The sequence below is a fragment of the Varanus komodoensis genome, unplaced genomic scaffold (genome assembly GCF_004798865.1).
Source record: "Varanus komodoensis strain SLA01 unplaced genomic scaffold, ASM479886v1 scaffold6_2, whole genome shotgun sequence".
Classification (NCBI taxonomy): Eukaryota; Metazoa; Chordata; class Lepidosauria; order Squamata; family Varanidae; genus Varanus; species Varanus komodoensis.
Window position 1 is genome coordinate 23,623,110 of NW_025336346.1, and position 27,099 is coordinate 23,650,208.

Below are 27,099 nucleotides of genomic sequence, written 5' to 3' on the forward strand. Positions count from 1 at the left end.
ATATACATACATTCACACACACAAACACACACATATCCGCTATATATATAAGCGAAGAAAGTGGAGTCTCTGGCTTATTCAGCCATTCATACTAGCAGGAGGAGCCACCAACCAAGTAATCTACAATAGCACACTAGTTTGCTCACCAAAATGAAGACTATGAGATTTGAATGTGGCCATTGCCTTGGGGGTGGGGAATAAAGGTTGAAGGTAACTCTTACTTAAATACCAAACATTAAGATTGTCTTACTTTTTGCACCTCCACGAACAACAGTTTCAGAGAGCAAAATATTTTGTAAAGTGCCAACCAACTGCAGTTTAGCACTAGCGTGTGTCTGTGCTTATGCATGTGATGTGTAATTTATAGAGTTTGCACATGCAGGCTTTCCTGATGACAGCTAAGATCAGGGAACAGATATCAACTCAAGCCTGGCAGCTTTCAGAGATGCAAGCTAAAGAGCATACCCTCCACTCTGTTTGTACCAGAGCTGGCTTTGTCTACAACGCAGTCCAAGCACAATCTCAAAAAGTATACAGTTCCATGCAAATGACACCATCCATTAACTTGCCCAGCATGAAAGACTGAGGAGAGCATTTGTAATGCTGAAAATCTCCAATTAAACAAGACTTGAAGGAAGCCTATGAGGAATTGGCTAAAGCCATTTAGGGCATGGTGGTAGGGTTGTAATACTGTTTTTTTCAACATGCACTCATCAAAAAAGAGCCACATGAAGGACATGTTTGAAACTTATTCCAGTGAAATGATGCCAGTCTCTGGGACAAATCATGTAGTTTCTCTCAACATTGATCCAGGATTAAAAATACTTGAGGCACTTATCAGTAAAGAGCATGACAGAAAAGGCAGCTACATGCTTGAGCAAATTAGTACTGGATAAACGGCAGAAAATACAAATTGCCTTTATGTTTATAGGATGGGCTTAAGATAACCCTTACTCTCATTCCTCTGAAATCACTTGATGGAGAGTGGAGCACCAATATGTAGAGGCAGGATAGAACCTTATTATTTACTTGCTTCCTAGCTTTCTCTTCAAAGAAGTGGTACTCAGTGCTCTGCCTGTCTCTATATTTGCACGAGACAATCTTGAAATACAACTTCAGTGTCACACAATAGCCTAGAAGAAATCTTGACAATAGAATTTGAGGACTTAATAAATTGTTAACTCAGATCACTTGTGACTGATAGCTTGTAATTTAATGAGGAACTAAATACTCTCAGTGGGAAAGTGATCACAGCTTAGTTTGGCACGTTTAAGAAGTGTTCCTGGAACAATGCCAAAATAACCATTAAGACAAAGATGCTGATCCACCAGACTTGTGTCCCCATTACCCTCTTATATGTCAGTGAGAAATGAACCACAACCAGTTGTCAAGAAAGAAAGCTCAACAGTTTCCACCTTCACTTTCACATTATACCCTTGACATCTCTTGGAAAGATAACATTATCAGTATTATTTTCCCTTTCAAGCCAACCTGTGAAACATCTTGGTTCTTCTCCAACAAAAATGGTTAAGCTAGTTTGTGCATGTGTAGAAGGTACAGAATACCAAAGTGACCATTCTCACTTTATGTTAAGAAGCTAATGCAGAGAAACCAAGAAGCTGACTGTAGTCGACCAAGGTTTCCAAGAGATACCAACTCTCGCAAACATGCCAAATATGTTGGAGTAGCATACAAAACTGTGCACAAAATGGTTCCTGCAGCATAAGAAACAGAAGTGTAAGAAACATTGGCCAGTGTAGCTTACCGATGCGACATCTGCAGTTTGACCTGAATGATTGCTTATGTCACTGAAAAAATTAGTCCAAGTCATCCAAAGGAGGCATGCAAGCGAAATGCTTTACAAGACTGAGAGCACATATATTTCAGGGGAGGGCCTTGTTAGTATGATGGTGCACAGAAACCCCTTTGAGATGAATGCAGGCTGCACCAGTGCCTTTGGAATGCATATTTTGATTCACCCATCTTGAAAACCTCAGCTTTAATTTGTAAAACATGTATCAGCTTTTAGGTTGTTGAGAAAGAAGTTGAAACAGCTGTTACTCAGAACCTGGGTAAAGTTGGAAGGGTCCTAAGCTGCACCTGCAGTTTCCTGATCCTTTTAATTAAGTTTGTGTAACCATTCCCCTTTCTTATCAGTCTTTATATGTCCTTCCTCCAAACCAGTAACTAGAAAATACATGCAAATTGGACAATTTTGAAGAATGTGTATTCTTTTCATTCTGCCTATTTGTTGACAAGCATCCTTCTTGGCAAAGCTCTTAGAAATCTGATGAGGTTAACAAAGACACTCAAAATGAATACACAATCACAAAAATAAAAGGAAATTTCAAGTTTCTGGTAGTCTTAGATTTTACAGCATAATATGGATTTAATAACCAAGATTATAAACATCAGAAACTGTTGTATCATTTATTTCTATTTTAAAAATTAATGGCTACCATCTGCACTATCAGTGTGTTGTTATGGTGATCAACACAACAGAAATGCCTATAATTTTTAATTAAGTACTTTGCATTTTAAATACAATCTTTTCTAGTTCGGAAACATGGCATGGAATATAACTTTTTTAAAGGCATCTCTGACAGACAGCTAAGAATAAATTTCAGTGAAGAACTTTCAAAGTCACCACAATGGCAGAAATAAAAATATCCCCCATGGAATGAACAAACCTTCCAATATCCCCCTTCCCTGCTCGGTGAAATAAATGCAAGCCTTCCGTAAGAATCTGCTTAATTGGTTGCTACCTGCCACGAATCCATGTACCCATCAGCAGGCAAAAAATCAGTGACCTATCATGAAATATTTTTTTGTATGGAATTGTGTGAATTTCTTGTGTGCACCTGTGTATGTGCCCATGTATGCACCTGCACATGACTGGTGCCAGAATCCAAATGAGATCAATCACCATTCTAAGAACACCACAAACCTTTAAAAGGAATAGCCTTAACAATATTACTCAGTTTTTGCCATTAAAAATCTGAAAGGTTGGACAGACCTCCTGGGTTACCTTTTCAGCTGTTCAAAGTATCATTCTGCTCACAGTCCTGTCAGAACTAGCAGCGGGATCCAGAGATATTTATGTTATTTAAAAAGCACAGTGTGCCACTTACAAGCCTTTTATTCTTTAGTATGCTGGCATTTGATATCAGTTACAGAGACGTTGCCCTTCCTAAAAGCAATGCAATATGCAAGAACTTAATAACCTAGTATCTTAAAGCAGTAATTAAAAAGTACCTCTTAATATTGCTCCTTGTACCTTTCCCTTATCTGAAATCTAAATGATAGGGGACACTTGACATCTTAAACTTCTCTCCTATCCTCTCCTCAAATTGTGCACAAAGATTATTCATGGGGGAAACAGAGTCTCCCTTTATCCTAGTTACCCACCGAATGAATTCAATCTCTATTTTTCTTTGCCTGGTGTTTGGGAGGAGCAGAAGAAGCCCCCTTATACTGAGTCCATTTAGCCCAGTACCGTTGATACTGACTCCAGTAGCATCTTGAGATTTTAGGCCATATCCTTTCCTAGATGTGAATGGAAGAACTGAACCTGGGACCTTCTGCATCCAAAGCAACTGCTCTGCCACTCTTCCCATTTCTTTTGTCTTCCTCTTTCTCTGCAACAGAATAAAGTTCCAGATAGGCGGAACTGATAGGGCACACTTTATCCTCCTTGAGAGCCAATGTGGAGCAGTGGTGAGAATGCTGGATAGGGACTTGGGAGATCCAGCTTCTAGTCCCCACTTGGCCATGTTGCATGAGTGATTAGAGGACAGTTGCAGTCTCTCAATCTGACCTATTTCACAGGGTTGTTTTTGTGAAGATAAAAATGGCGCAGTGGAGAACTATGTAAGCCACCTTGGATGCCTCACAAGAAGAAAAAGCTGGAAAAAAATGCAAAACAGCAGCAGCTATATCATCATCAAAGAATCCTAATAGGGATGCTAAAGGGAACATTTCCTTAAATAATGCAAAACAACTTTGGCTTCACAGGTACTTTTACATATGAAATGGTAACCGCTAGCCATGAATATTGTTACAGTTTGTCTGGTGTCCAGGGTATACCAGCTAAACAGAGGCCAGTTCATAAAAGGCAGAAAATATTAATATAGTTTGGGGATTCACTGGCTGTTTGAAGGTTTCTGCTGCTTTTCTGAACTCTTGCTTCGTTTGTAGGGCTCATAATAATGAATCAGTATTAACCAAGTTATAGAGCTACATTCAATTGCAAACGGATTCTGGAATTATTCTATTTCAGCAAAGAAACACAGCAAACTTCACAGACATGTCCTGGCCAGAAATTAGTACATGATGACATTTGAGCCCATTAACTCTACATCGGAAGAGCTATGCAAACACAGCCAGATGCATGCGGTTACAAATTATATATGGAAGGTGTCTTTTTCTTTCTTCAAAATATCGGCAGAGCAATTCCAAACACATCCAGTTGTTACATTTCAAGATCAAAATAGCTAAGCTATGCAGAAATTTATCAGACTGTTGCTGAAAGTAATGTGCACACCATCTGGCTTAGAAGAAAACTTAATCTGACATGAACATAATAAAAGTCTCCAAAATTTGGCAGTCATGTTCCTCACTCTAATTAGTGACAGTCAGTGACAAGTTAGAAGTGAGAAGAAAGCTCAGTGCTGTAGAATGCAGGATGCTTAATTAACCACATTAAGCTTCAGTAGCACTGCTACTGACCCAGTTCACTTGACATGGCAACCTGTCGTGGGTGGGTAGGTAGCTAGCTTACTGCCCACTGTGGATTCCCTTTTGAAGTATAGAAATTACAAGGGAGGGACAAACTCATCTGTTATCCATCCCACTGGCCATCTTAACTGTACCGTACTAGCTTCTAAGAGTATAACTGTATTCATAACAACTTCTATCCTTTTCTTATTACTTCAATATTACTTAATACTTAATCACTCCTCTTGATTCTTAGTGTTTGAAATTAGTACCACAACCATCTATTTCCCTCTCATCCTCACCCCCAGCTTTTTATTCTTTAAAAAATTTCTATCACGTACTTTAAAAGGTTATCCTGCACACAGTCCAACAAAGTATAACCCAATCCCATTTTCTCTGTTGTGGAATCTACAAGTTCTTTGTCAGTGGTGCTATAATGGTCCTCATGGGAAACAAGGAAAATGTCCAGACCTGAAGGATATGGTCCTGAAGTAGAGATGCTGACATGTTTTCTCCCTTGAGAGAGACTGACTAGATACATGCTGAAGAAGGTAGAAGGCATTTCTCACTTTCTGCCCTAAAGAGCCTCTAACAACACCACAATATATTTTCTCAATTCTGCTTCTTCCACCCAAAAGTAAGAAATAGATGGAATTGACAACTGCTCTGAGAAGGACCGGGTCATCAGATGAAAAGCACATACCTGCTAACAAAATTAGCTTGACGAAATAGGAAGAAGATGATCTGGTGTGGCATGAATTTTGTATCAAGGGAGGGAAAAAAATAAAAATAAGAAAAGTCATAAAATGGGAAGAATAGAAAGTGAGGGGTGAGGCAACTGGTCATCACTACTCTGACATACCTCAAGTCACTCTATGAACCTTACACTGTACATAGTATGTGCAACTGCTATGGATACTTTACCTGTGAGGACAAAATATTAGGAGTTGGGTGCTTGGACAATGCAGTATTACTGTAACTGATATGCTATCTGGAGGAAAATGTCTGAATGAATACATTTATTGTACTTATATTCCATCTTTCCATTAAAATAGTACTCAAGTGGGAAAACATAAAATAATGGTAAGAAAATACAAAGTGTTAGTTGAAACATTAAAACCATCAATTAAATATGCATCCAAGAAAAACATACCAAATAAAACAAAAATGAAATTAAATTAAAATGAATCAACAAAAAAGAACAGTTCCCACCAGTTTAGCAACAAATTAGAAATTTGTTCAGCAAATTCAGCTTAGAAGCTAAATGCATATCTGAATAAGGATGTATTTGCTGGCTGAAGGAAGGATGACTTCCCTGGTAGGAAGTTTCAAAGCCAGGGACAGCTACCAAGAAGGCTGTCTTATATTCCCATCAAATGTGCTATCCAAGGATCTTAAAAACCTGAGCTAGCTCTTATGAGGGAAGCTTGTCTTTCGAATCGCGTACAGGGCTTTTATATGTCATAACCAGCATTTTGAATTGTGCCTAGAAATGGACCAGTAGCCTATGAAGCTGTTCTACCAAGGGAGTCACATGCAATCCATAGCTGTCTTCCATCAGTCAGGCCATAACATTCTTGATCGGGTGAAATGTCCGAACACAGCCCCACGTACAGCTCATTACATTAGCCCGAATGGGATGTAACAAAAGCTTGTCTTGAAATTGCAGGGAAGAAGCACAGTCTGTGCACTAGTTTCAGCTGCGCAAATGCACTCCTGGGCAGCAATGAAACTTGAATATAGCATATTTATGACTGATGGCCATTTGTCATGATCACCAAGTGAAAGGTTCAGAGGCAATATGATTCTGGAAAGCTGATTGCCTGGGAGTTGCCACCTTGCTTCCTGGCATCATCTCAGAAACGGGATGGTGAACCAGATGGACCTCTGTGCCGAAAAGCCTGCAGAGCTGTACTGGATTGATAAACAGATTGGCACCGCACAAAACTGTGACTGCGCAGACAATTCTTAAAGTACTCTGAGGCCGTGTGGCCCTACTTTCTCTCCTTTCAGAAAAAAGTGAGTACTAGCAGGAAAATTATCTCACCTAGACAAGTTCACTCTGACCTAGCTTCCAAATAGGCCTAAAATACTAAGTGGCAACATTTATGTGAGCAGGTCAGCTCTACAGACTTCGGAAAGATGCTAGATGAAAGGAAAAAGGGTGGCGCTGACCAAGCAACCACTTTTGCATCCATTTTCAAAGCTAGAAATAGCAATTTCTTAGCTATGCGCAGAAGTACACTGTGCAATTTGAGAGCCCTTACCATTATTTCAGGCGTTATGACTGACCCAGAGACTTAGTGCAGCTATACAAGAGATGGTAATGGGCTGATTAAGTAATCCAAGAACACTTTAATCAAGTACACATTTTGAGTTCTGTAAAAAGAATTATAACTGTTGCATTTCTTCCTACATCTAGTGTCGTCAATATCTGCAGCAAACTTATTTTGGCACTGTAATAGAATGAGAACACTTTTTCTACAAAGGAGCTGCAAAAAGAAGATTGCATCCTTACACAGGAGACAGGAACCCCAATTAACATCTGCAAAAAAAGGATTCCCTTTAGATTTTTCATTGTGGCTCCACATGTTTTGCATTACCACGGTATCCTACAGGAAGGTCAGAGTGGCAATAGATTTGGTTTTCTTTAGACACCTCATAATAATTATTCTATAATTAAAAATCTATCAAGTCATGGTAGAATTTGAACAGGTTAAAAACATGACATGAATGTTGCAAGTCCCAAATTTTACTCCCAGCTGTCACTGATTTGTCATGTGACCTTGGGCAAGTCACAATACCTCTGTGCCAGTCGCCTGGTCTGCAAAATGGAGATAAAAATAATTACCTATCTCAAGAGGATGATGTAAGACTTAATTAATTCCATTTTATAAAATATAGTGAAAGAAGCCTTAGGAATCTACTGCATTATAACAGTTATAATTGAATATTCAAGACACTTCCCATTTTTTCATTGCATTTCTTTCGTAAGAATGGATCAAAGTCTGTATCAATCATCACTCCAAATAAAGAATGCTTGGCGTTTTTTGCTTTACTTTGAAAACACCAATTGTCCCTTTCACATTGCACTATGACTCATACTCTGAGTGTGCTTTATCTTAAGTCACATTTTATAGTTCCCTTTTTTCTTTACCTCAATGCTGCTTATCAGTTCTAGATATTGGAGGTCTCGCACTCTGGTAAATGCCTATTAAAACACAGGAAGGAAAACACATAATCAATATGCTAATATTTTGCATTTAAATAGTCAACAGGTCAATTATAATCTATTTAGACTGCTAATCACCATGTGTAGTAGACATATATGATATAGGTAGCAGTGACTGTTTATACATGTCAGCTTTTGCATAAAACACACAGAAGTTTCTAACCAAATATCTGGTATGAATACACTATAAAAATGAATTACATGGTGTCAGGTTATGGCAAACAGATTTTAAAAATGCAGCTCTGCAGTAAACTTAACCTCATGTGTATAGGTATGGTATTAATTCAAGCACAGAATAAATCTTTCTTTGTATTTATAAAGTGCCCAGCTTATTAATAACCAGAGCTCCATGCATTATATTCCCTTGAGATACAATGATACCAAGTCTTGTAGGAAAAAAATGAGTTGACCTGCTTCAGTCATTATCTAAAACTGCAATGCTATACTTACTTCCCCAGGAGTAATTCCTTGAATATACATGTATAGGATTACAGTGTCTGTAAGACAGGGCATTCCATTTTTAATTTTTTCAAGCCTATTATAGCCCCCTCCCCCATGCAATTTACTCTTGAGGTTTAGAAGATCCACTTGACCAGTACAGCATATAGCACAGAGAGCTGAGTAGGTGTGTATTTAGTCAGGAAATCAATGAAAGATGCCTTGAATGTCATTTTTTGGTAGAAAGGTGGGTACAAATCAAATCAACGCAGAAATTGTGTTCCTCAACCTGAAAAATAACCATTCTTTCTGCAATTGCAGATTGCTTGATTGCTTGATTGCTTGATTGATTGATTTAGAATATTTGTATGCCGCCCCATCTCATAGCCTTGGGACGGCTTACATAAAAAAGATTGTGCACTGGATACGACCCACTGGTAGTAATAAATGCTTTTATGTCTAAACTGCACGTGCTCAAAATCAGTACTTTCTTAAAATTATATAAAATGTGGTTCTAAGCGGTTAAGGATTGCTAAGAAACAAGGATACACATTTCAATTCACTGGCTCTATACTTAAAAGAATGCTTAGCTCATCTCAAAGTATCTACTTTGTTTAATGGGAGCTTGCCCAAGGAGAAAGACAAATAATTAATCGTGGTCCTGGGCATGGTCTAAAGGGGTGGGCAACCTCAGGCCCAGGAGCCAAGTCTGGCCTTCTGGACTCTCCACAGGGCTATGCCTCTTCCCTGGCCCCGGCCCCTTTCCCCAACCATCCACTGTTTGGTGATGTCACGGCAAGCCACTGTTGCAAATAGGCCAGGCAGTGTAGATTGTACAGGCAACTCTGACTTTTTCTCCCCATACTTCTACAGCTTGTTCTCCTCATCCTTCCCAAGTCCTCCAGCCCAGCTCACAGAGCCCTTCACAGAAGAACCTACTTTCTGTACCCACTCTTCTCCCCTGCTCTGACTACGACCCTGTTTCATTCACCGCCTTTGAAAAAAAAATCAGTGCAGTGGGAGTACACACACAGGAGGATGACAATGACCATGATCGTGAGTCCTCAAATTATGGCCCGTGGGCCGGATCCAGCCATGCTGATCTATCTGGCCCGCCTCAGAACTTTTGGACTTGCTCGGAGAAAACTATATCTGAGCAAGTCCAAAAGCTCTGAGCTGGCGCAGGCGTACTCAGTCGGGAGATGGCCACCATTGTGGTCGCGCTCATGCAGGGAAGACAGGTGCAATCGCGGTTGTATTTTGGGGGGGGGGGGAGATGGCCCAATCGTGCTTGGGGGGAGGGGGAATGGCTGTGATTGCACCCGCCTTCCCTACACAAGTGCACCAGCGATTGTGCCCACCTTCCCTGCACAATTGTGCTTGGGGGAGTGGGGAGATGGCTGCAATCACGGCTGCGCTCATGCAGGGAAAATGGCCTCGATCGCAGTCATACTCAGGGGCGAGGGGATAGCCGTGATCGCACCCGTCTTCCCTGCACAAGCGTGCCCTGATCGTGCCCATCTTCCCTATACGATCATGCTTGGGGGGGGGGTGCAATCGTGACCGACTTCCCTCATGAGCACGACCACAATCGCACCCATCTTCCCTGCATAAGCGTGAGCACATCTGTCGTCCCCCCACCAGCACGATCATGGACATTGTAGCTGTGTCCCTTGAATATGGACATGCTCTTCCCCACCTCATCTTAGGCATCTGCTGCAGCCCAAGCAAGTGGAGCAAACATTTTTTATTGTTTTAATTATTTTTCTAATTTTTAATTATTTTAATTAATTTTAATTTTAATTAATTTTAATCTTAATTATTTTAATTAATTTTAATCTTAATTATTTTAATTAATTTTAATGTGTGGTGTGCATAGGAATTCATTCATATTTTTTTCAAACTATAGTCTGCCACCCCAACAGTCTGAGGGACAGTGAACTGGCCCCCCGTTTAAAAAGTTTGAGGACCCCTGACCATGATGATGATCCGGCCCCAGAACATTGCATAAATGGCTTCACAAATTTTGTTTTTTATTTTTGCATAATTTTCTGGGACTAAAAAAAGTCCTTCAGAAAGATGCAGACAAGCTGGAAAGGGTTCCTAGAAGGGCAGCAAGGATGATCCATGGACTGGAAACAAAGCCTAAGAGCAGAGGCAGGAAGAAATGGGCATGACTGGGTGAACAGCCTCATGTAGCTGTTCTGATTTTGTCTTGTTTTGAACTCTTGGACCTTGTTTCACTTTGTATTTTATTGTATTTTGAATATTGCATTAATGCATTTTAAGCAGCCCTGAGAGCCTTTTATAGATAAGTGGCAATATAGAAATTTAAAAACTATTACAACAACAACAACTACAACACCTCTCTTTAATGCCTCTTCAACTTTAAAGCTAAGCTATGCTGATACTGTGACCTCATGCCTTTGGTTTTGGCTGTGCTTGCAGATCCACCACTGCAATGCGGACCCCAACAATGTTTCTGAAACTAAGTTCCCCAGCTGTCTGGTATGCCTGGATGGGCGATGCTGGGAAGTCCATGTATGCCGTGTAATTCAATTCCACCTTGTAACAAATATAGGATGAAAATGCAATAAATAAATATATGTTCCCTTGCTACTTCAGAATTAACTTAAAAACAGGGCTCAGTACAAAAGTTATAATTGTTTAGTCTGCCCAAGAACTTTGAAAAGAGATATTTAATCGACATTTAAACAAGAGGGAGAAGATACAAAACTCAAGTGGGTTGTGCTTTCATCCCAAGTTTGTGTAGAATGTCTAAAGTGGAGCCCATGTAGCTCCTTACTGGAGGAGATGCATATGTTCCAGTTGTGAAGAAAAGCATGTATTGCCTCACCAATGTACAGCTTACTTATATCCTCAACTCCAGCTCCAGAGGATATTTAAAAGGTTGTTCTTCAAGGCTATTCTGAATGAGAAGGTATCAGAAATCTAAAGCCCATATTCAAAGCCAAAGTGGTTCACACTGGTCAAGATGATGAGGACTGGCTAAGAAATCTGTAAAAAGTTAAGAAGCAAAATGGACCTACTGTATACTACATTGCAGCAGAACAAATCTTTTCTGCCACACAGTGGTCAATACAGGCAAGACAGTGGAAGACCAACTTGGGTATTTTTTCTACTAAAGGAAAGTTTTATTCTAATTTAACTTAATTTTAACCATTCCAGCTATCTCTGGAATTCAAACAGAATTAAAAGATTTAATTTGCATTTTAGAGATTGATAAGTAAAATGTACATTAAAACCGCTAGTCAGTGAATTAGCTGCTCTGCATTCTGAACAGAAATTTAAGAGAGAACATATCACACATTTTTAACCATGAAAATTCTTACAGTATTGAACAGATACTTTATACTTCAAAATATATGACTCCAAGAACATAGTAGAATATATATGTTCAATTACTTTCAATTCAATTTCAATTACTTTATCCTAACCACATTAATGTAAATTATGGAAGAATCAAACGCAAATGTAAATTGCTTTACCTTCTTAGCAGTTTCAAATTCAAGACCTTCTAAAGCCTCCATAGCCAGTTCTTTCCAATCTGTGTCAGTTACTCCTAAACAAGCAATCTTATAGGCTTCTTTGAACATTTTTCTTTCCAAGTATTGATACATGGGTGCTGACTGTGAATTTTCATTTCAAAAGCAAAGTTAATTATTAAGATAGCTATTTCATTTTCTAAATTTAATAGGCAAAAAGACACTGTTCTATCAAAGTAGCATAACCATAGTGCAAACCAGGGTTCTTTACTTCCCTCTAAGACAACATAATGACAACTTTAGAAATAATATAAAACATGACAGCTATTCCACACATAAAAATGACACCATTTGGCTCAATGTCCCACTCCATCTAAGGAGTGGGGCTTGTATGCATATCACTTGCCTGATCAGGAACTGCAGGTATAAATCTTATGCAGATCTGAAGCAAGGATGCCACCTATCTGCACTGCACTGTTTCAACAGGATGTGTATTTGAATATTCATCACTACTGAAAGTCACAAATAGATATCACTTTTAAGTATGTCTTATTGAATCAGGGTGTCCTTTCTGTAGCAGCAACTTTCATTAAAAACAAATCTCTGCCAGATGTTTGCTACACAGAAAGTTTTGTAGAAAAATCTGATTAAATTCCAAAATGCATCCCCTGGCTATCCTGTTCCTTGGCCAAACTGTTCATACAGATGGCAGTTTGTTTTCTTTCTCTCAGAAGCAACAGAATGCAATTACTCCTGGTTATGACAGCTTTTTAATGTTTGAATATGATTCCTACATTGTTATCCCCATTAATTTTCTTTTCCTCAAGGCAATGTTTGCAACCAATCTATAATTAAAATATATGTTCTTGCACCTATTGCCTTCATCTAGTACCTTTGCTGTTCTTGCACAATCTCAAGACATAGCCAGTGGCTAGTGTCCTATTTTGCTCCCACATTTGTGGAATGGACCTCTGGCTCAACAGGAATTAGTGACTGCTGAAAAAAATGGAAGAATAGGGCAGCCCTTTCTGGAGTAATGAGCATTACTGCTACTGTAGGAACTACTACTTCCTGTTACACTAGCTGGCCATTTAGCTAGTGCAACAGAACTGGCAGGGGTACAGTGGCAGTACTGGATATTGACCTTCAGCTGCAGCTGGGAATGCCATCTTCCAAACTGTGAACATTCGCTAAGCCAATAAACACATTAAAATATATTCAACAATTTCTGTTGCTTCTGTGTTATTTTTCTCCCTCTCTTCTCCAGTGTAAAAATCATAATTGAGATGTTCAATGCCCACTTAATACCATATACACCTCCACTTCTGTATTGATCCACTTCTATTGAAAGATTTCTGCCTGGGCCCAACAAGTGCCACAGGATAACCATATTCCTTTCTGTAGTTAGCAGATAACTTTCTTATAATTAGAAACCAAATGGTATTTGTTGACAGTCTAATATTATTATTATTATTAGTCTAATATCCATTTTCTGTTCCATTACGAGCCTCACATCCTCTCTCTCACAAATTATCTAAATAATACATTGTTGTTGGATTTGATCTTGTAACAAGACTTTAGCAAGACTTTTTCCATTCCTAATTCTATCCTCTCAAATGCTTGTTAGTTTTCAGCCATGTTTTACAATTGCGTTGTCTGCTCTTATTCAAAGAATTATTTAATACAGTAACTTCCACTATATCCAAGCCAAACTTATATATAAGACTTGCTATATTTCACAATTGTCTCTTCTTTTAAATATAAGCCAAGTTAAGACAGTTAATTCCAAATCCCTTTTGTTCTAGCAATGACAACTTACTAAGTCTTTGAACATGTAAATTCAAAACAGCTAAATTTTGCTACTGTTAGTCAGCTGTGGATGAACATGAAATTAAAAACTGAATCCAGAAGGAAATGGGTATAAAAGTGAAACAGAATTTAAATAAAAGGAAAGGAAAGGTATGTATGTAGTGTTTCAGATGAACTCATAGCTCCATTGAAGATATTGGGCTGGTTCAGACAAATATACCTTTCTTGAATTAATAAACTTACTTATGCATGAGACTTGTGCCTGCACATCCTATTTTAGTGCTGTCCTTTTCATACTCCCTTCTTGGTATGCTACTTTGAAACAATTGACCATAATCTCCTGCAACACCCAAATCTGATACTTACAGTTACCAAGATCAAAAGAAGCCACAATTTTAAACCAACTTCAAACTATAATTTAAGAACCTGGTTTGCTCCAATCCAAGTAAATGAGTTAGTATTTATTTATTTATTAAAACATTTCTATGCCGCCCCATTCGCCGAAGCCTCGTACTTGGCAGGAACTTCATCACAGCAAAGGAAATGAAATTAAATAAAATATGGATGAGTAAAGAGAACAAAATTACAACCAATTGATTTCCCAGGGTTCAATTTGTCAAACATTTCATAGGGGAAAAAGAGTATTGAAGTGAAAGTATATCATGAGAAGAATATGTAACGGTGTCTACTAATGTGAAATTTTATGGAATGTTCTTATCTAATATTTTTGTATGGTCATGCTCAACAGTTGACATTACTTTTTATATAAACACACCTGCCTACTACAGAAAAATAAGACAAACTACCCATAACTCCTCCAACAAAACAAAATATACCGTATTTTTCGCTCTATAAGATGCACTTTTTCCCCCCTCAAAAGGGGAAATGTCTGTGCGTCTTATAGAGCGAATGTGTGCCTGACGCCCGGGACGCTGTCGGCCCGCCTGCACCACGTGGCACCACCTGGCCGGCACGCGCTCGGTGCATCCTGCTCTGCCCCCCCTCCTCTGACGCAGGTGAGAGCTGTTAAGCACAGGTCGGTGTGTGTTTTCAAATGGCAACCCGTCTTTTAATGAAGCCTATGGGGAAGTGATGGGGAATGTGCCTGTGATTATCAGGAAGCTTTCTATGGATCAGTTATCTGTTAGTTGATCAGACACATTTTTTTTAGGATCAGTGGATATTTGAACAGCATTACCTTCGTGTATGAAGTTTATTTTTCAAAGGCTACTTAGTCTGCTGTGTGTTTGATTTACCGTACAATATCTCATTTTTTGTCAGAAGTTTTTTTCTATTATTTACTAGTAGGGCAGCGTGGACATTACTGGCTTTTTTAGATTTGTTATTGAATTGTCTGCAGCAACTCTTGTATAACTGGTGTAGATTGTGGATTTCTTCAGTAATTCCACTACTGACTAAGAAAGTGATGTCAGTGATTGTGAGCAACAGAGCTTCATAAATTCTGACTCTAGTGATGATGAGTTCTATGGGTTCAACGAAAACTAGAAGAGTACTCGAATTTTAAAGTCTCTCTTTTGTTAATGACAGTGATGATGTTTCTTAATGCCACTGTTGACTGCTGTTCACTTTACAAGGTTGAAATACGGTATTACTGTATTCTGTTATAGTTTATTAAATAGTTTAGTAAACCATTTGATTCAGAATATTTTTTTCTTGTTTTCCTCCTCTAAAAACTAGGTGTGTCTTATGGTCAGGTGCGTCTTATAGAGCGAAAAATACGGTATACAAGTAATATATAGAAGGCCAAAGAGGCTGTGGTGAAATATTTGAAACAAACTGATTTTTGGAACAGGATGAAATGTTTCAACATGTTCAAAATGAATGAATAAGGTTAACACAATTACCTGTGGAACATCAACAGCAGTCATGGAAAAAACATGGAGGCAAAAAATCTTGGAGCCACTGTATCCCACAACAAAACCTTGAAGTTTTTGCTTGTGGACTGGAAAATTACTTGCTTTAATATTGAGATAGCCTCCTCCAGAAAAGCAAAGCATATCCTCACACTGTGCATTCCAAGCCACACTATTAGCATTGGGTTCCTAATGGGCACATTGAACAGATTATTGAATAGATTATTAAAACATAAAGTTTTTATAAGCAGCAGACATTATTGTACGATATGCACTAGAGCGTAAACTAAAATATTTTTGTGTGTTCTTGAGGTTCATGTTTGGAAATACATACCTCTTCAAAAGCTTGCAAGATAGCAATAAAGTTGCTTGCTTTCAACACATTTTACTTGACTTTCCTACCAAAGCTCCAATTAAATTATAATTTCATTATTTGGCACTCACTATTTCAATGGGGTGATGACATGTTCCCTTTGTTTACTGCAATTCTATTTCATTCTAATTATGCTATCCTATCAGAACAACCATACATTGAACAATGTGTCTAGTTAGGGAACAATCTCTGTTTTTGACACACACAGCTTTGTAAAGTATCAGGACCATTGACCACTTGCTATGAAGGTTGTTTCAGGTTCGGTTTAAGGATGGCTTCAATCACTGGGTTAATGCACCCTAATTCTCATGAAAAAGACTGATCATCAGATGCATAGATCTTTGTGCTAGGCTGAATACCAGCTGGAGTGGCTTGCATTTGCAGCATCTAAATGGGTTGCCTTAAACAGCCCTGATAATCTTTATTTACCGATTATTGGTCTACCATTTCCTGAGAGCCTGCCAGATCTTGATGCTGCTAGCCAGCATAAAGGGGTTCAAGGGAAATCTCCACTTGAGGCAATTATTCTAGATCTGAAACCCCTACCAGCAGGAGGAGGCAGTTTGTTTAGATTCCATGCTTTATGACAAGCTAATGCTGGGCAACACGGGTAGGCACAATGTGGGCAGATACAGTCAGAGCCCCCCAATTACGCAGTAGGGCTAAAGAAGTGTTTTTTGTCTTTACGGGTTTCAAACCAGGATCCTTCCCAAGCAGCACCACTGAAGAACAAAGAGAAAATGAAGGCTTTGGAAGCAGAAGAAGTAGGAAAGAAACAGATGTTCTTTTTAAATGGAATACGAAGGTTTTAAAAGCCATTGGCCAAGGCCCTCCTCCAGATGCCCCCACCAAATGACATGAGGCAGTTGGCTAAAAACAAGATGGCCTTTTCAGATATGGTATCCTATCCAGTGAATGTTCCTTTTGGCATTAAGCAAAGAACTTTTTATCTCCAAGATACTTTAAGAACAGTTTTTAGTGCTTTTAAATCTTGCCCATTTTATCCTGCTGCTGTTCTTTGTTGTTGCTGTTGTTGTTTTTAACTTTGGCTTTTGTGCTGCACAGTTTCCACCCCTTGCTGCTGGTTTTATTTTATTACATACTGTTTTTGCCATTGTCTATTTTGAATTTTATGTTTTCAATTCATGTGTAAAACTCCCAGAGAACTCCAATCAACATGCATTCTCTTCATGTAATAAATCAATAAGTAAAGGCAAAGGTTAACTGCATTGCAAAAAGCTGATGCAGGAGGAAACAAGATTTTAAGAGGCAAGATCTGAGATGAAGAGATAGGAGCTGAGGCAAGATAGCTCAACTTGGATAAAAGGCAAGAAAAACTGCAGAGGAATATATCAGCTCTGAGTCCAATACAAAGATCTATGTCACATGATCCCTTCTTTTCCAGAGCGGCATACGGGTCCCACAAATTTATCACTGTTTGCATTATCAAGTCCACAAACAACTGTAGATCTGGAACCTCAAAGGTTCCTTCCTCCCTGTTCTCACCCTTAAACACAGTATCTCTTAGACAGGTGCTGCTCTTAGAAAACTTATCTTAGGCAAGACAACTAAACAGTTTGGCTTTTATTTCTTTTATTATTTTCCAGTTTGTCTTTTCTATAGTTTCTTGTTTTAGCCTACATTTACTCTCACTCTCAATTTCTTGCTTTGAAAGATACAGTCAGATGCCAGTTTCATGTTATGTGAGTCTACTGTGAAAACTGGTAAGAAAAAGGCTCCTTTGCACCCTTTTAGGAAACCTTTTATGATCTTTTCTCTGAGATACGGGCCAACAAAAACAGCTTTGCTTGTTCAGGCCAGCAGGCAGGTAGAAACCACACAGAGAACATGGCTACTTTATAAAGCCATTGCTTTGAACAAGCAATTTGCAATAGCTTGGCTATGTCTAGCAATAGAAGGAGAAGCTTTGACGTGTTTACCTGAAACAGTAACTCTTTGGTGTTTATATCATACACAAGACAGGTGTCATTTTCATCAACCACTGCCAGTTTGCTCCGAGATGCACTCATATCTAAGCAGCGCACAGCTGTGGATTGCTTTAGCAAAACAATTGCAAATGGATTGTCCACAAATATCTTTAGAATCTGGATGTAATTAAGTTCAGAAGGTCAATGGAGTACATATTAAAAGCAGTGCAATTTTCACCTAGCAATCTCATGCACTAGAGTAATGTATTTTAAAAAATGAAAACAAAACCCAGAAGAATAATTTTTCTGATGAATTTAAAGCAGTTTATGTGCTCTGGTCTATATTGGATCCTTAGAAGGAATAAAAAGTAATAAAACATGAGCTATGATAATAATTGGGTTGGAGGATAACAGCAGAGCTTGCTACATAATAATCAGGGGCAAAATCCAACCCAATATTTCCATTGTCTTGCCCAAAGATATTTAACTGACATGCAACAAAATGGGTCCTAAAAGCCACTTTATTGAAGTGATCCTGCAATTTGCTTTGTATAATTACCAAATATCTCAGATTTCACACCTTCAATGCTGTTCTTCTCTGTATCTTACCTGATTTCTTTCTACTAAATTACTGAACATCAATTGCTATAAAACCCATTTTTTCATGAAGGAAAAGCAGCAGTAAAAGTTTTTGATTATTTGCCACTTTCTAAGAACATGCAGTTCTTGATTACTATCAAATAAAACATCTCAGAAAGCTTGAACCATGTAGCACCTAAATCATTTTCTTAACAAACCACAAATATTGTAATCTTTATTCTAAAACCTTACCTGACCATTTTTTAAACCCACTAAAAGACCTTCTCTGCCTGGAGGTCCTCCTATTACTTTTATATAACGAATGAGAGACTCCATCACCCACTCCCTTTCTTTTGTGCCATTGAATGAGAGGCACTGAAGTCTCTTTTCCTAAAAAAAGGAAAGAATGCATTATATTTTACTAAAAGTAAGTCTCATATATCCATACCTAAGAATGATGAACACATGCCAGGCCTTTTTGGTACTAGGTATTCAAAACACAAACCCATCAACTGGCTTACATTATTACAGGTAGGAAAAGGTCTACAGTGCCAAACATAAAATGTCTACATGTCTTCTAGAGCCATTCATTACAAATATTTACAATTAAATTTTACAAGACTTTATAATCTGTCATCCAAGAGTATATCAGTGCTACGCGGGTGTCTCAGAAGAGAAAAGCCAGCAACTACAGTGCCATAGATTACCTTTATGACAGGCACTAGCTAAGTACAACTTCTTCATGAAATGCAAACTATTTTAGCTTCAGTAAGATTGTATGGCCAGTTGATTTTCTGACAGCATTTTATTTGCATTTCTTTTAACTTGAATATTGATTTGTCTTGAATAATACAATAACAGCACTGAATGGAAGAAAGATCCACAATACAAGCAAATTAAACCTTCTTCCTTGTTTGTCTGCATTTCTTGTTCATTATGAAGTTATGTCTAGCTTATTCCTTGTTATCCTCTTGTCTTCCATTCTTTTATTAAGTCTTTCTGGATTACTTTTTGGTTTCTAGAGGCTTAGGGTTCAATATCCCTTTATTTATGAAAATGTTAAATAGAAGTTAGATAACCATAAATGCATCATATTTTGAAATTCCTTTCTGTGCTAATGTTTCTAAGAGTGTATTTTATCATTTTTGAGTAAACCATCCCTGCATTAAGAACTTTCTTTCCAGTGCTGTGCAACTCCAAACATGCAGCCATTAACAAGAACATGCTTACCTCACCATTTGATAGATTGCCCTACATACTATGCAGGTTCAGATGACACCCTAAACCACTTGGTGTCAGGTTTAGGTATGGATTATGGTTTAACTTCCCCTGTCCCAACAGACAATCAGCCACAGTGGAAATAGGATACCTCCTCCTCTTACCCACTCAGTTCTCCTGCAGGTGTTCTAGGGGACACGATGTGAATGCTGAGAGCAGGAATGGCAGGTGCCAGAAAGTTCCACTCAGCACTTTGAGCTCTGTTGTCCAGGGCTCCTCCCAAAGCCAGCAGGGTGGGATTGCTTGTGAGCATTCCTGTTCACTGGCTGGATCCTGGGATAGGAGATCAGGGCATGGGGAAAGAGCCCTTCCCTTTAAGGAAGCTGCGTGCCACAAGAGTGGTTCCCTCCCCTCTTTGCCCAGCACTGAGCAAAGGGATGAACATGCCTGCTGTGCCTACTGCCCTGTGGTGCTTGGTTCCTCTGCCCTTGCTTGATGTGGCACCCATGGGCAGCATGAAGGCAATGTGTTTGGGTGGGACAAGCTGCTCTGCTTGCATTCCTCCCCAGGAAGCAAAGCAGAGTTACTTGTTCTCCCCATCACTACTCCTGTCACAGGCTTTTCAGCTGCAGTGGTGACAACAATCAGGGACAAGCCACCTTGTGCTGGTTTTGGAAAACCTGCTTTTGGAGGGGACCACTGATGGAAGTGGACCTCCTAACTGATAGAAGTGCTGCTTATTTAAGTGATGCCTCCATGAGGAAAAAAGAAGGAATGGGCCACTTCAAGCTAGGCTTAGAAGTCTAGCATGATGCAGCCTGCATCACTCTCCTTTGCCAAACAGAGGCACCATTCTGCTGAATGGCACCTCCATGGGGAAAAGGACCAGGCCACCTCCACCAACTTTGGAAGATGAGCAGGAGGTAGCTTATGCCCTTCCTTGTCATTAAGCAGAGTGGGTGGAGGGGGCAATTTTGAAGGCTACAGAGGTGACTGGGAGAAGGAAGCTCGTTTTCCCACCTGGTGCCAAGGTTTGTTTGCCAGCAACATGCTGGCACTAATACAAAGTTGCTTCCAGGCAATTGTGCCACCAGGTAGGGGACAGGAGGTGTGTCCTCTGGTATGAGGGATAACAGGATAGGCAGGAAAAAGCCAGTCAGTTCCATTTCCCTGAGGGGGAAACAAAGCAGAGCAACTCCTTCCCCATCCCATGCACCAATTCCCCAAGCCCCGAACGGGGGCTAAGCAGGCAGCATGTGGTTGATTCTGCCATCTTTCCTCCACTCTCTTGTTAATGTCTGATCATCTAGCATTAATGGAAGCATGTGGGGAAACTGATGACAGATGCACAATGTGCTGCTTGGGCATTTTCTGGGGTGACATCAGCCAGAGCCTCTTGGCCACAGAGGTAACCCTTTTTTGCCACTCCTGCCCAGGGACTCTATAACCTTTAGCATGACTGCAATTCCAAGTGTCATTCAGGTTCAAACAACATGCTAAGCAATGCAAGATTAATTAACCCCAGTACAAGCCACAGCTAATTGAGATGACTTTATAAACCATCCCCTGAGTAACATACTGGTTTCAAATGACACAATAAGCAACAATAAGGTGTAGCATTTCATGTGAACCCAGTCACTCTCTGCCATGGAAAAAGTGCTATGTAGAGATGGAGGAAGGTAAGAAACGCTAGTGTATCTGAAATATTTCCAGAAACTACAGCTCAGAAGGTTTATATTTGACAGCAACCTCATTGCATATGGAACAGTGTTTCTACATCTCCACAACTCTCCAGGGATAGGGAGGTGTCTATAAAAGCACAGCTTGACCAGAATATACTGCCATTTATATACTGTTTTGATTGAAGTTCCTTTTAGTTTAGCTGAGATAGCCCTAAAGGGCCTCTTGGACCACATTCCATCCCAACTGCCTTTGCCAATTTGACAGTTCAGGTCATATTCCCAGGCCTCTCTGAGTCTTTGAGTGACCCCAGTTGTTTCATCTAAAAGTAAGGTATAAATGCTTGATAACACTTTTAAGTCCTCTGGTGACTGTCGGCACAGGGATTTGGATCTTGTTAAAGGTCAAGAAAATTCTTTGGTTCTGACCAATCTATTGGTGCACACTCTAATCTGGCGACTTTGCAGCTATTGCACACATGGCCTGCCCAGCTAATGAGTCAGTCAGTCATTCTCTCTAAGATTGGCTGTGCCAAGTCCATCCGGTCTTGTATAAAGCTTTATAAAAGGCTTTCCACTCCTCATATTGCTATAGCACAGCAAACTGAGTAAGATGCACCTCGGAACCTCTCTGCTAGTCGGGGCAGGGTATCATCTACTGTGAGATCAGCAAGTCATGAGTACATACTCGTAAAATATGTAAAACCTATAACGAATACCAAACATACACCGTTCCAACAGGCTCCACTAAATTGCAATGTTTAAGAGTTCTAGTAGAGTTCTCAGGGCAATAATCTTTCCTTTATGTGAAACTGTTGCTTATCCTTTCCCCTTTCACTTCTTGCTTATAGAAAAATAAATGTTTAGCTGAACTCAACAGTTTTCTTCCTTTTTCTCATTTCTGTTTTGGATATCATGTGGCTGAACATGTACGGTTATGCTATCTCAATTGCCATAGCTGTTCTTCACTCTGTAGTTTTAGAGGTCAGATTCTCTTGGGGTGGGTGTTATAGCTGACTGCTTCAGAATTAGCAGAGTGGCTGCTCCTGCTTCCATGCTTTCTTGTCTCATAGCTTGAGATGCTCTGTTCCTTCCTGCCTCAGGTCTCAGCTTGTTATTTTTCTTGGTGTTCTCCAGTTTTCTTGGTGTTCTACCTTTTTGTTCTCCAGTTTGCGCCAGCTTAACTCGGGTAAAAGAGCTCAGAATCTTCTAATGTGTTCTGTAGTACTTCTATGTTTAAAAGCAATAACTTGGTAGGGCTTGCAGAGTTCACCCAGCCTGGCTCCTGAACAAACTTCCTGGAATGCTTGCTGTCTTTGTACTGTAGCTTGTGTGTACTGGAACATCTCTCAGATCTTGACTGTCTGCCCTCTGCTGATTTCTTCCCAAACAGTCCATGGGTCTTCTCAGAGCCCGTGACTATGTATTAAAGATCCATGCTTCCCAGCACCTACACCCCCTTCTTCCTCATACTCTGGAAGACCATGCATCCTAATACTGTAACATCAGCTTCTGCTCTTCTGTTCTTCCAGGTGCAGCTGCAACTCCATTTAAGATGCAATCCTATGCAGGTTTAGACAAAAGAAAAGCCTATAGCTCCTAGGATTGCTATTGTTCCAGACCTAGGTTCATAGATGCATTTGCTGTGGCATTTTTGCTTTTAATAGGAAGAGTTCTTTTTCCAAAACAAGAGTCCAGTCTTTGGCCAAAGCTGCTCTGAGTTGTCGACTGAGCAGTAAGATACCTACATCCTTTGACTGAGTATCTGTTCAAGCTTTGTTGCCTTAGCACCGCCCTTCGCTCCTTCCTGTTCAATTGAATACTCCTAACTGGCAGGTGTATCAGCTATGGCAACAGTGAGCTTTGCTATTTTCCTGTCCTGCCAGTTTATTCTGCTGCCACCCCCTTTACAGATACGGTATTTAGAAAGCATGGAATTTGAAATTGTTGCTGTCAGCAGATAAAAAGAGCCTGCGTGTTAAGGAGTTAGCGAATAATGCCATCATCTTGCCTGCTGACATTCCATTCCCCACAACCTTTTATTCTCATTCTGAGTGTGCGGCAAATGAAAGAAAGAACATCGCGCTGCTTACTTTTAGGAAGCCGGGGAATCCAACCCCATGAAAAATTGTTTCTTCTAAAAATGTGCGTATCTAACCATGAGCTTATTTCAATGAAGGCAGCATCTCTGGTATATTCAAGCAACTTTCAAACCACAAATTTAGTGGGCTCCCTAAAATGACATTTGGGGTGCAACAAGTCAAGGAACAGCAGCACCTCTCCTAATAATGGTCTCACTTGACCCACTTAACATGCTAAACATCTCTGAACTAACTGTTACATTATAGTAGCTTCTAAAAACTCTTACTTAGTTCCAAATTAGAAAATGTTATTTCTAAAGTGTGTATCAGTTCTTGGATACAGATTTCCACTGCTTACCTGGCATAAGATAATGTGCTCAGAGCATACCACCAGTAAGTTACATTCAAATTTTTTTGCTATCTTTTCCTTCACACGATAATGCATGTCTGAAGAATCATCAGAATATAGTTCAAAAATCTGGATTTTTTCTGGCAACTGGATTGCTAATCTGTTTTTGTATATTGCAATTTTCTTTACAAGCTCTCTGTTTTTTATTCTAACTGAAAAGAAAGAAGATTAGTTACATGACTGCTTAAAGACCTTGCAACCTACTACAAAGCTTCTTAAGATTCACACAAACTAAGAAAGATCACTACTGGGAGTTTTATATTATTGGTACTCATTTTTGTTATGCATTATTTTTAAACTAGTCACATATTGTTAGTATTCATTAATTTTTAACCATTTGTGGGGTGATGGAAGAAAAAAGGCAATGGCAATGCTTTTTCTGCCCTTCCACACATTAATTGTCATGTTCGTTGCTCCAAACGGTGCTTTAAATGAAAAAGAGTGTAAGACTATACGAACATTAGAAGAGTCGCACTGGATCGAACCAAGGGTCCATCCGATCCAGCGTTCCGTTCACACAGTGAATAAGCAGCTGCCCACAAATCCTTCAAGGAAGACGTGTGCTACACCTCCCTCGTGCCCAAGCTCCCCAGCAACTAGTGGGCAGAGGTATAATGCCTGTGATACCCGAAGCAGCATAGAACCATCAGAAATGGCTGTGGGCACCAGCAAAAATGCCTAGTCAGTAGAGCACCATTCTGGCATCTGCCTGTCATGGCTATGTATCCTGGGATCCATCTTATTCTGCTAAAACTTTTGATTTGCATCTACCGGATGCCACAACGTCTTTCTAATTCTGCTAATTGCTGATGCTGTAACAGAGCTAACACACCTTTCAAACACATGATTCAGCAATATGGCATCATTTTTTTTTATAATGGAACAGTCCAGTATTCACTAATGTACACACTCTTTACCCGTTTCAAGGAAGCTAACAAATGGCCAGCATAATGAATTCTCCATGCCCTTTTCACAGCTGAAAGGTGACTATTGCAGCAGTGGGATGGTAAACACCTCTTGTAATGCAATGGATGGAGGAACTTGCAATGCCTTCAGCATTTGAACAGGTAGCATACAGATGCCACCTTCAAATGGGTATTTTGATATTTGGTCCACTTTTGTTGAAACTTATGTAAAATTGATAGAAAGCTGCCTGTAATTCATATGTATTCATTAACATGGATATATACAAATACATACATACAAATCCATGTAAAAATAAGAGCGTGGGACTGGGACTCAAGCGATCTGGGTTCTAGTCCCCGCTCAGCCATGGAGCCAACTGGGTGACTTTGGGCCAGTCACAGACTCTCAGCCCAACCTACCTCACAGGGTTGTTGTTGTGGGGATAAGATGGAGGAGGAGAATGATGTAAGCTGCCTTGAGTCCTTTGTAGGAAAAAGGCAGGATATAAATTGGAAAATAAATAAATAAATAAAAATATATTAAAAACTGAAAATGAAAGTTTTGTGTCTATCTGTGGGTTGAGACCCCACCACATTTGAGACCCCAATCTAAGGCTCCATTCTTAACTCATTAAAATCCCCTTTATGAACTCGTGTCTCTAATGTGTACTTCTTCTACTAAAAATAGTTCCACATCTCCCCTGTGTTCCTGAATCTTCCAGGCAGCCTTTGTCAACATAAAGGACCTATTTGCTCTCCATATGCTGTACCAAGCTGTAGAAGTGAGGAGGCAAATATATTTTCTTGTTACAGTCAGCAGTGTGAAATTGCCATGCAAACTCTAACGTGACCTAAAATATATTGGCTTGGATCCAGACTTAGCTTCCACTGAAAGAAGCGTGGGGGAACATGACACTTGCTAATTCCCCTCTCCCCGCGCCCACAGCCCTTGAGCCTGCTAGAAGCCTCATCTGGAATGCTGGGGGACCTTGAAGAACAAGAAAGGGCTCTGTGGGGTACAAAGGGAGAGGGGATTTGGAAATAGCTACCTCCCCGCTTCCCAGCAGCGGGATACCTTTGCTGGATCAAAAGCATTCCATGGGTGGAAGGCACCCCTCTGTTCAAAACAGGCACCCTGGCATTTTCCAATCCATGCCTTAGTGCAGTTTATACTTCAGGTATAAAAAGCAATAAAAACATCAAAACAATTAAAGAATCCAACAGGCTTTCCCAGATTAGCTCTCATGTCCAGGTTATTTAATATGTTGTCTTAGCCAATTTTAATCACTGTTGGTTTTAATTTCTTGTAAACTGCCCAGAGCCTATGGGAATGGGGAAATATATAAACATTTAAATAAATAAAATAAACTATTATTATCAGCAACAACAAAACAGCAACCAAATTAAAAAATCTTGACTGGCTACCAAAAGATACCCAATGAAGTAGTAACCTGAGTCTCCCAGGACAGACAATTCTACATAAAACATGACTTCATTAAAAAATGAGTATTCATGGAATAAAAAGACAATATAAATGTTTCAATGTAAAGATACTTTATACTACCACGGAGATGGGAAGATTCCCTTCTAAATTATAAAGTTCAATAAATATTCTCTCAAAATTACCTTTTTGTTCAGTGATAAGGTGTTGGACAATAACATCAGTCATACTATCTCTGTAAGCATAGCGGTCCTTATACAGACCATGGACTGTGCTGAATATCAGTTGATAAAATGAAATGGTTCCATCTTGGCTCCCTACTGCCTGTAGAGTAAGCAAAAGATCATCAGCAGTCCAAATTAATGTATTCATTATTATTTATTACTGTTAGTTAAAACATTTGTATGCTGCCTATTGTTCCATAGCACCTCTGGGCGACTCACAATCATAACATAAAAACCACAATAAGACTAATGACAATGATTTAAATTGCTCACCTATGAGCAGAATTTTCAACAAATGGCATTTTTAATTTGTGTATGTCAGCCAGAGAATCCAGTTATTGGAAATCTAATAAATCTTTTATTAGTGGCAACAATATATGATTACCCAACCTTCATTTAAAGGTCAAGTTACCCTTAAAAAAGATTAATTTTGTTTTTCAAATATATGGTAACTTTCAATCTCAGAAAGAAAATGACAAGACCAAATAAGAAAAAGAGAAATTTTATACTCTTTCTATTATAAATAAATGTACCTGTGAAGTTTGAAATCAGTATTAATAAATGAAATTGAAGTGAAATTGTAAGTGAATTCTATTTATTTATCAGATTTTTATCTAATTTTCCCAGCATAAGATCTATTTGTATTTGCCATATGCTCTCTGGCTGCTAAAATGCACATTTGAACTG

General features: G+C 39.3%; 1 protein-coding gene across 1 annotated transcript in view; it reads right to left on the minus strand.

The window, feature by feature from the left end:
- Window positions 1–27,099, minus strand: part of IFT122 (intraflagellar transport 122) — a 71,558-nt gene that overhangs the window by 25,696 nt on the left and 18,763 nt on the right. The window contains exons 10-16 of the mRNA XM_044451467.1: window positions 26,374–26,512; window positions 23,792–23,994; window positions 18,708–18,845; window positions 17,889–18,053; window positions 15,567–15,764; window positions 11,896–12,036; window positions 7,874–7,927 (exon numbers count right to left, since the gene is read on the minus strand). Coding sequence (XP_044307402.1) covers window positions 7,874–7,927; window positions 11,896–12,036; window positions 15,567–15,764; window positions 17,889–18,053; window positions 18,708–18,845; window positions 23,792–23,994; window positions 26,374–26,512 — 1,038 coding nt within the window. The remainder of the gene's footprint in view (window positions 1–7,873; window positions 7,928–11,895; window positions 12,037–15,566; window positions 15,765–17,888; window positions 18,054–18,707; window positions 18,846–23,791; window positions 23,995–26,373; window positions 26,513–27,099) is intronic.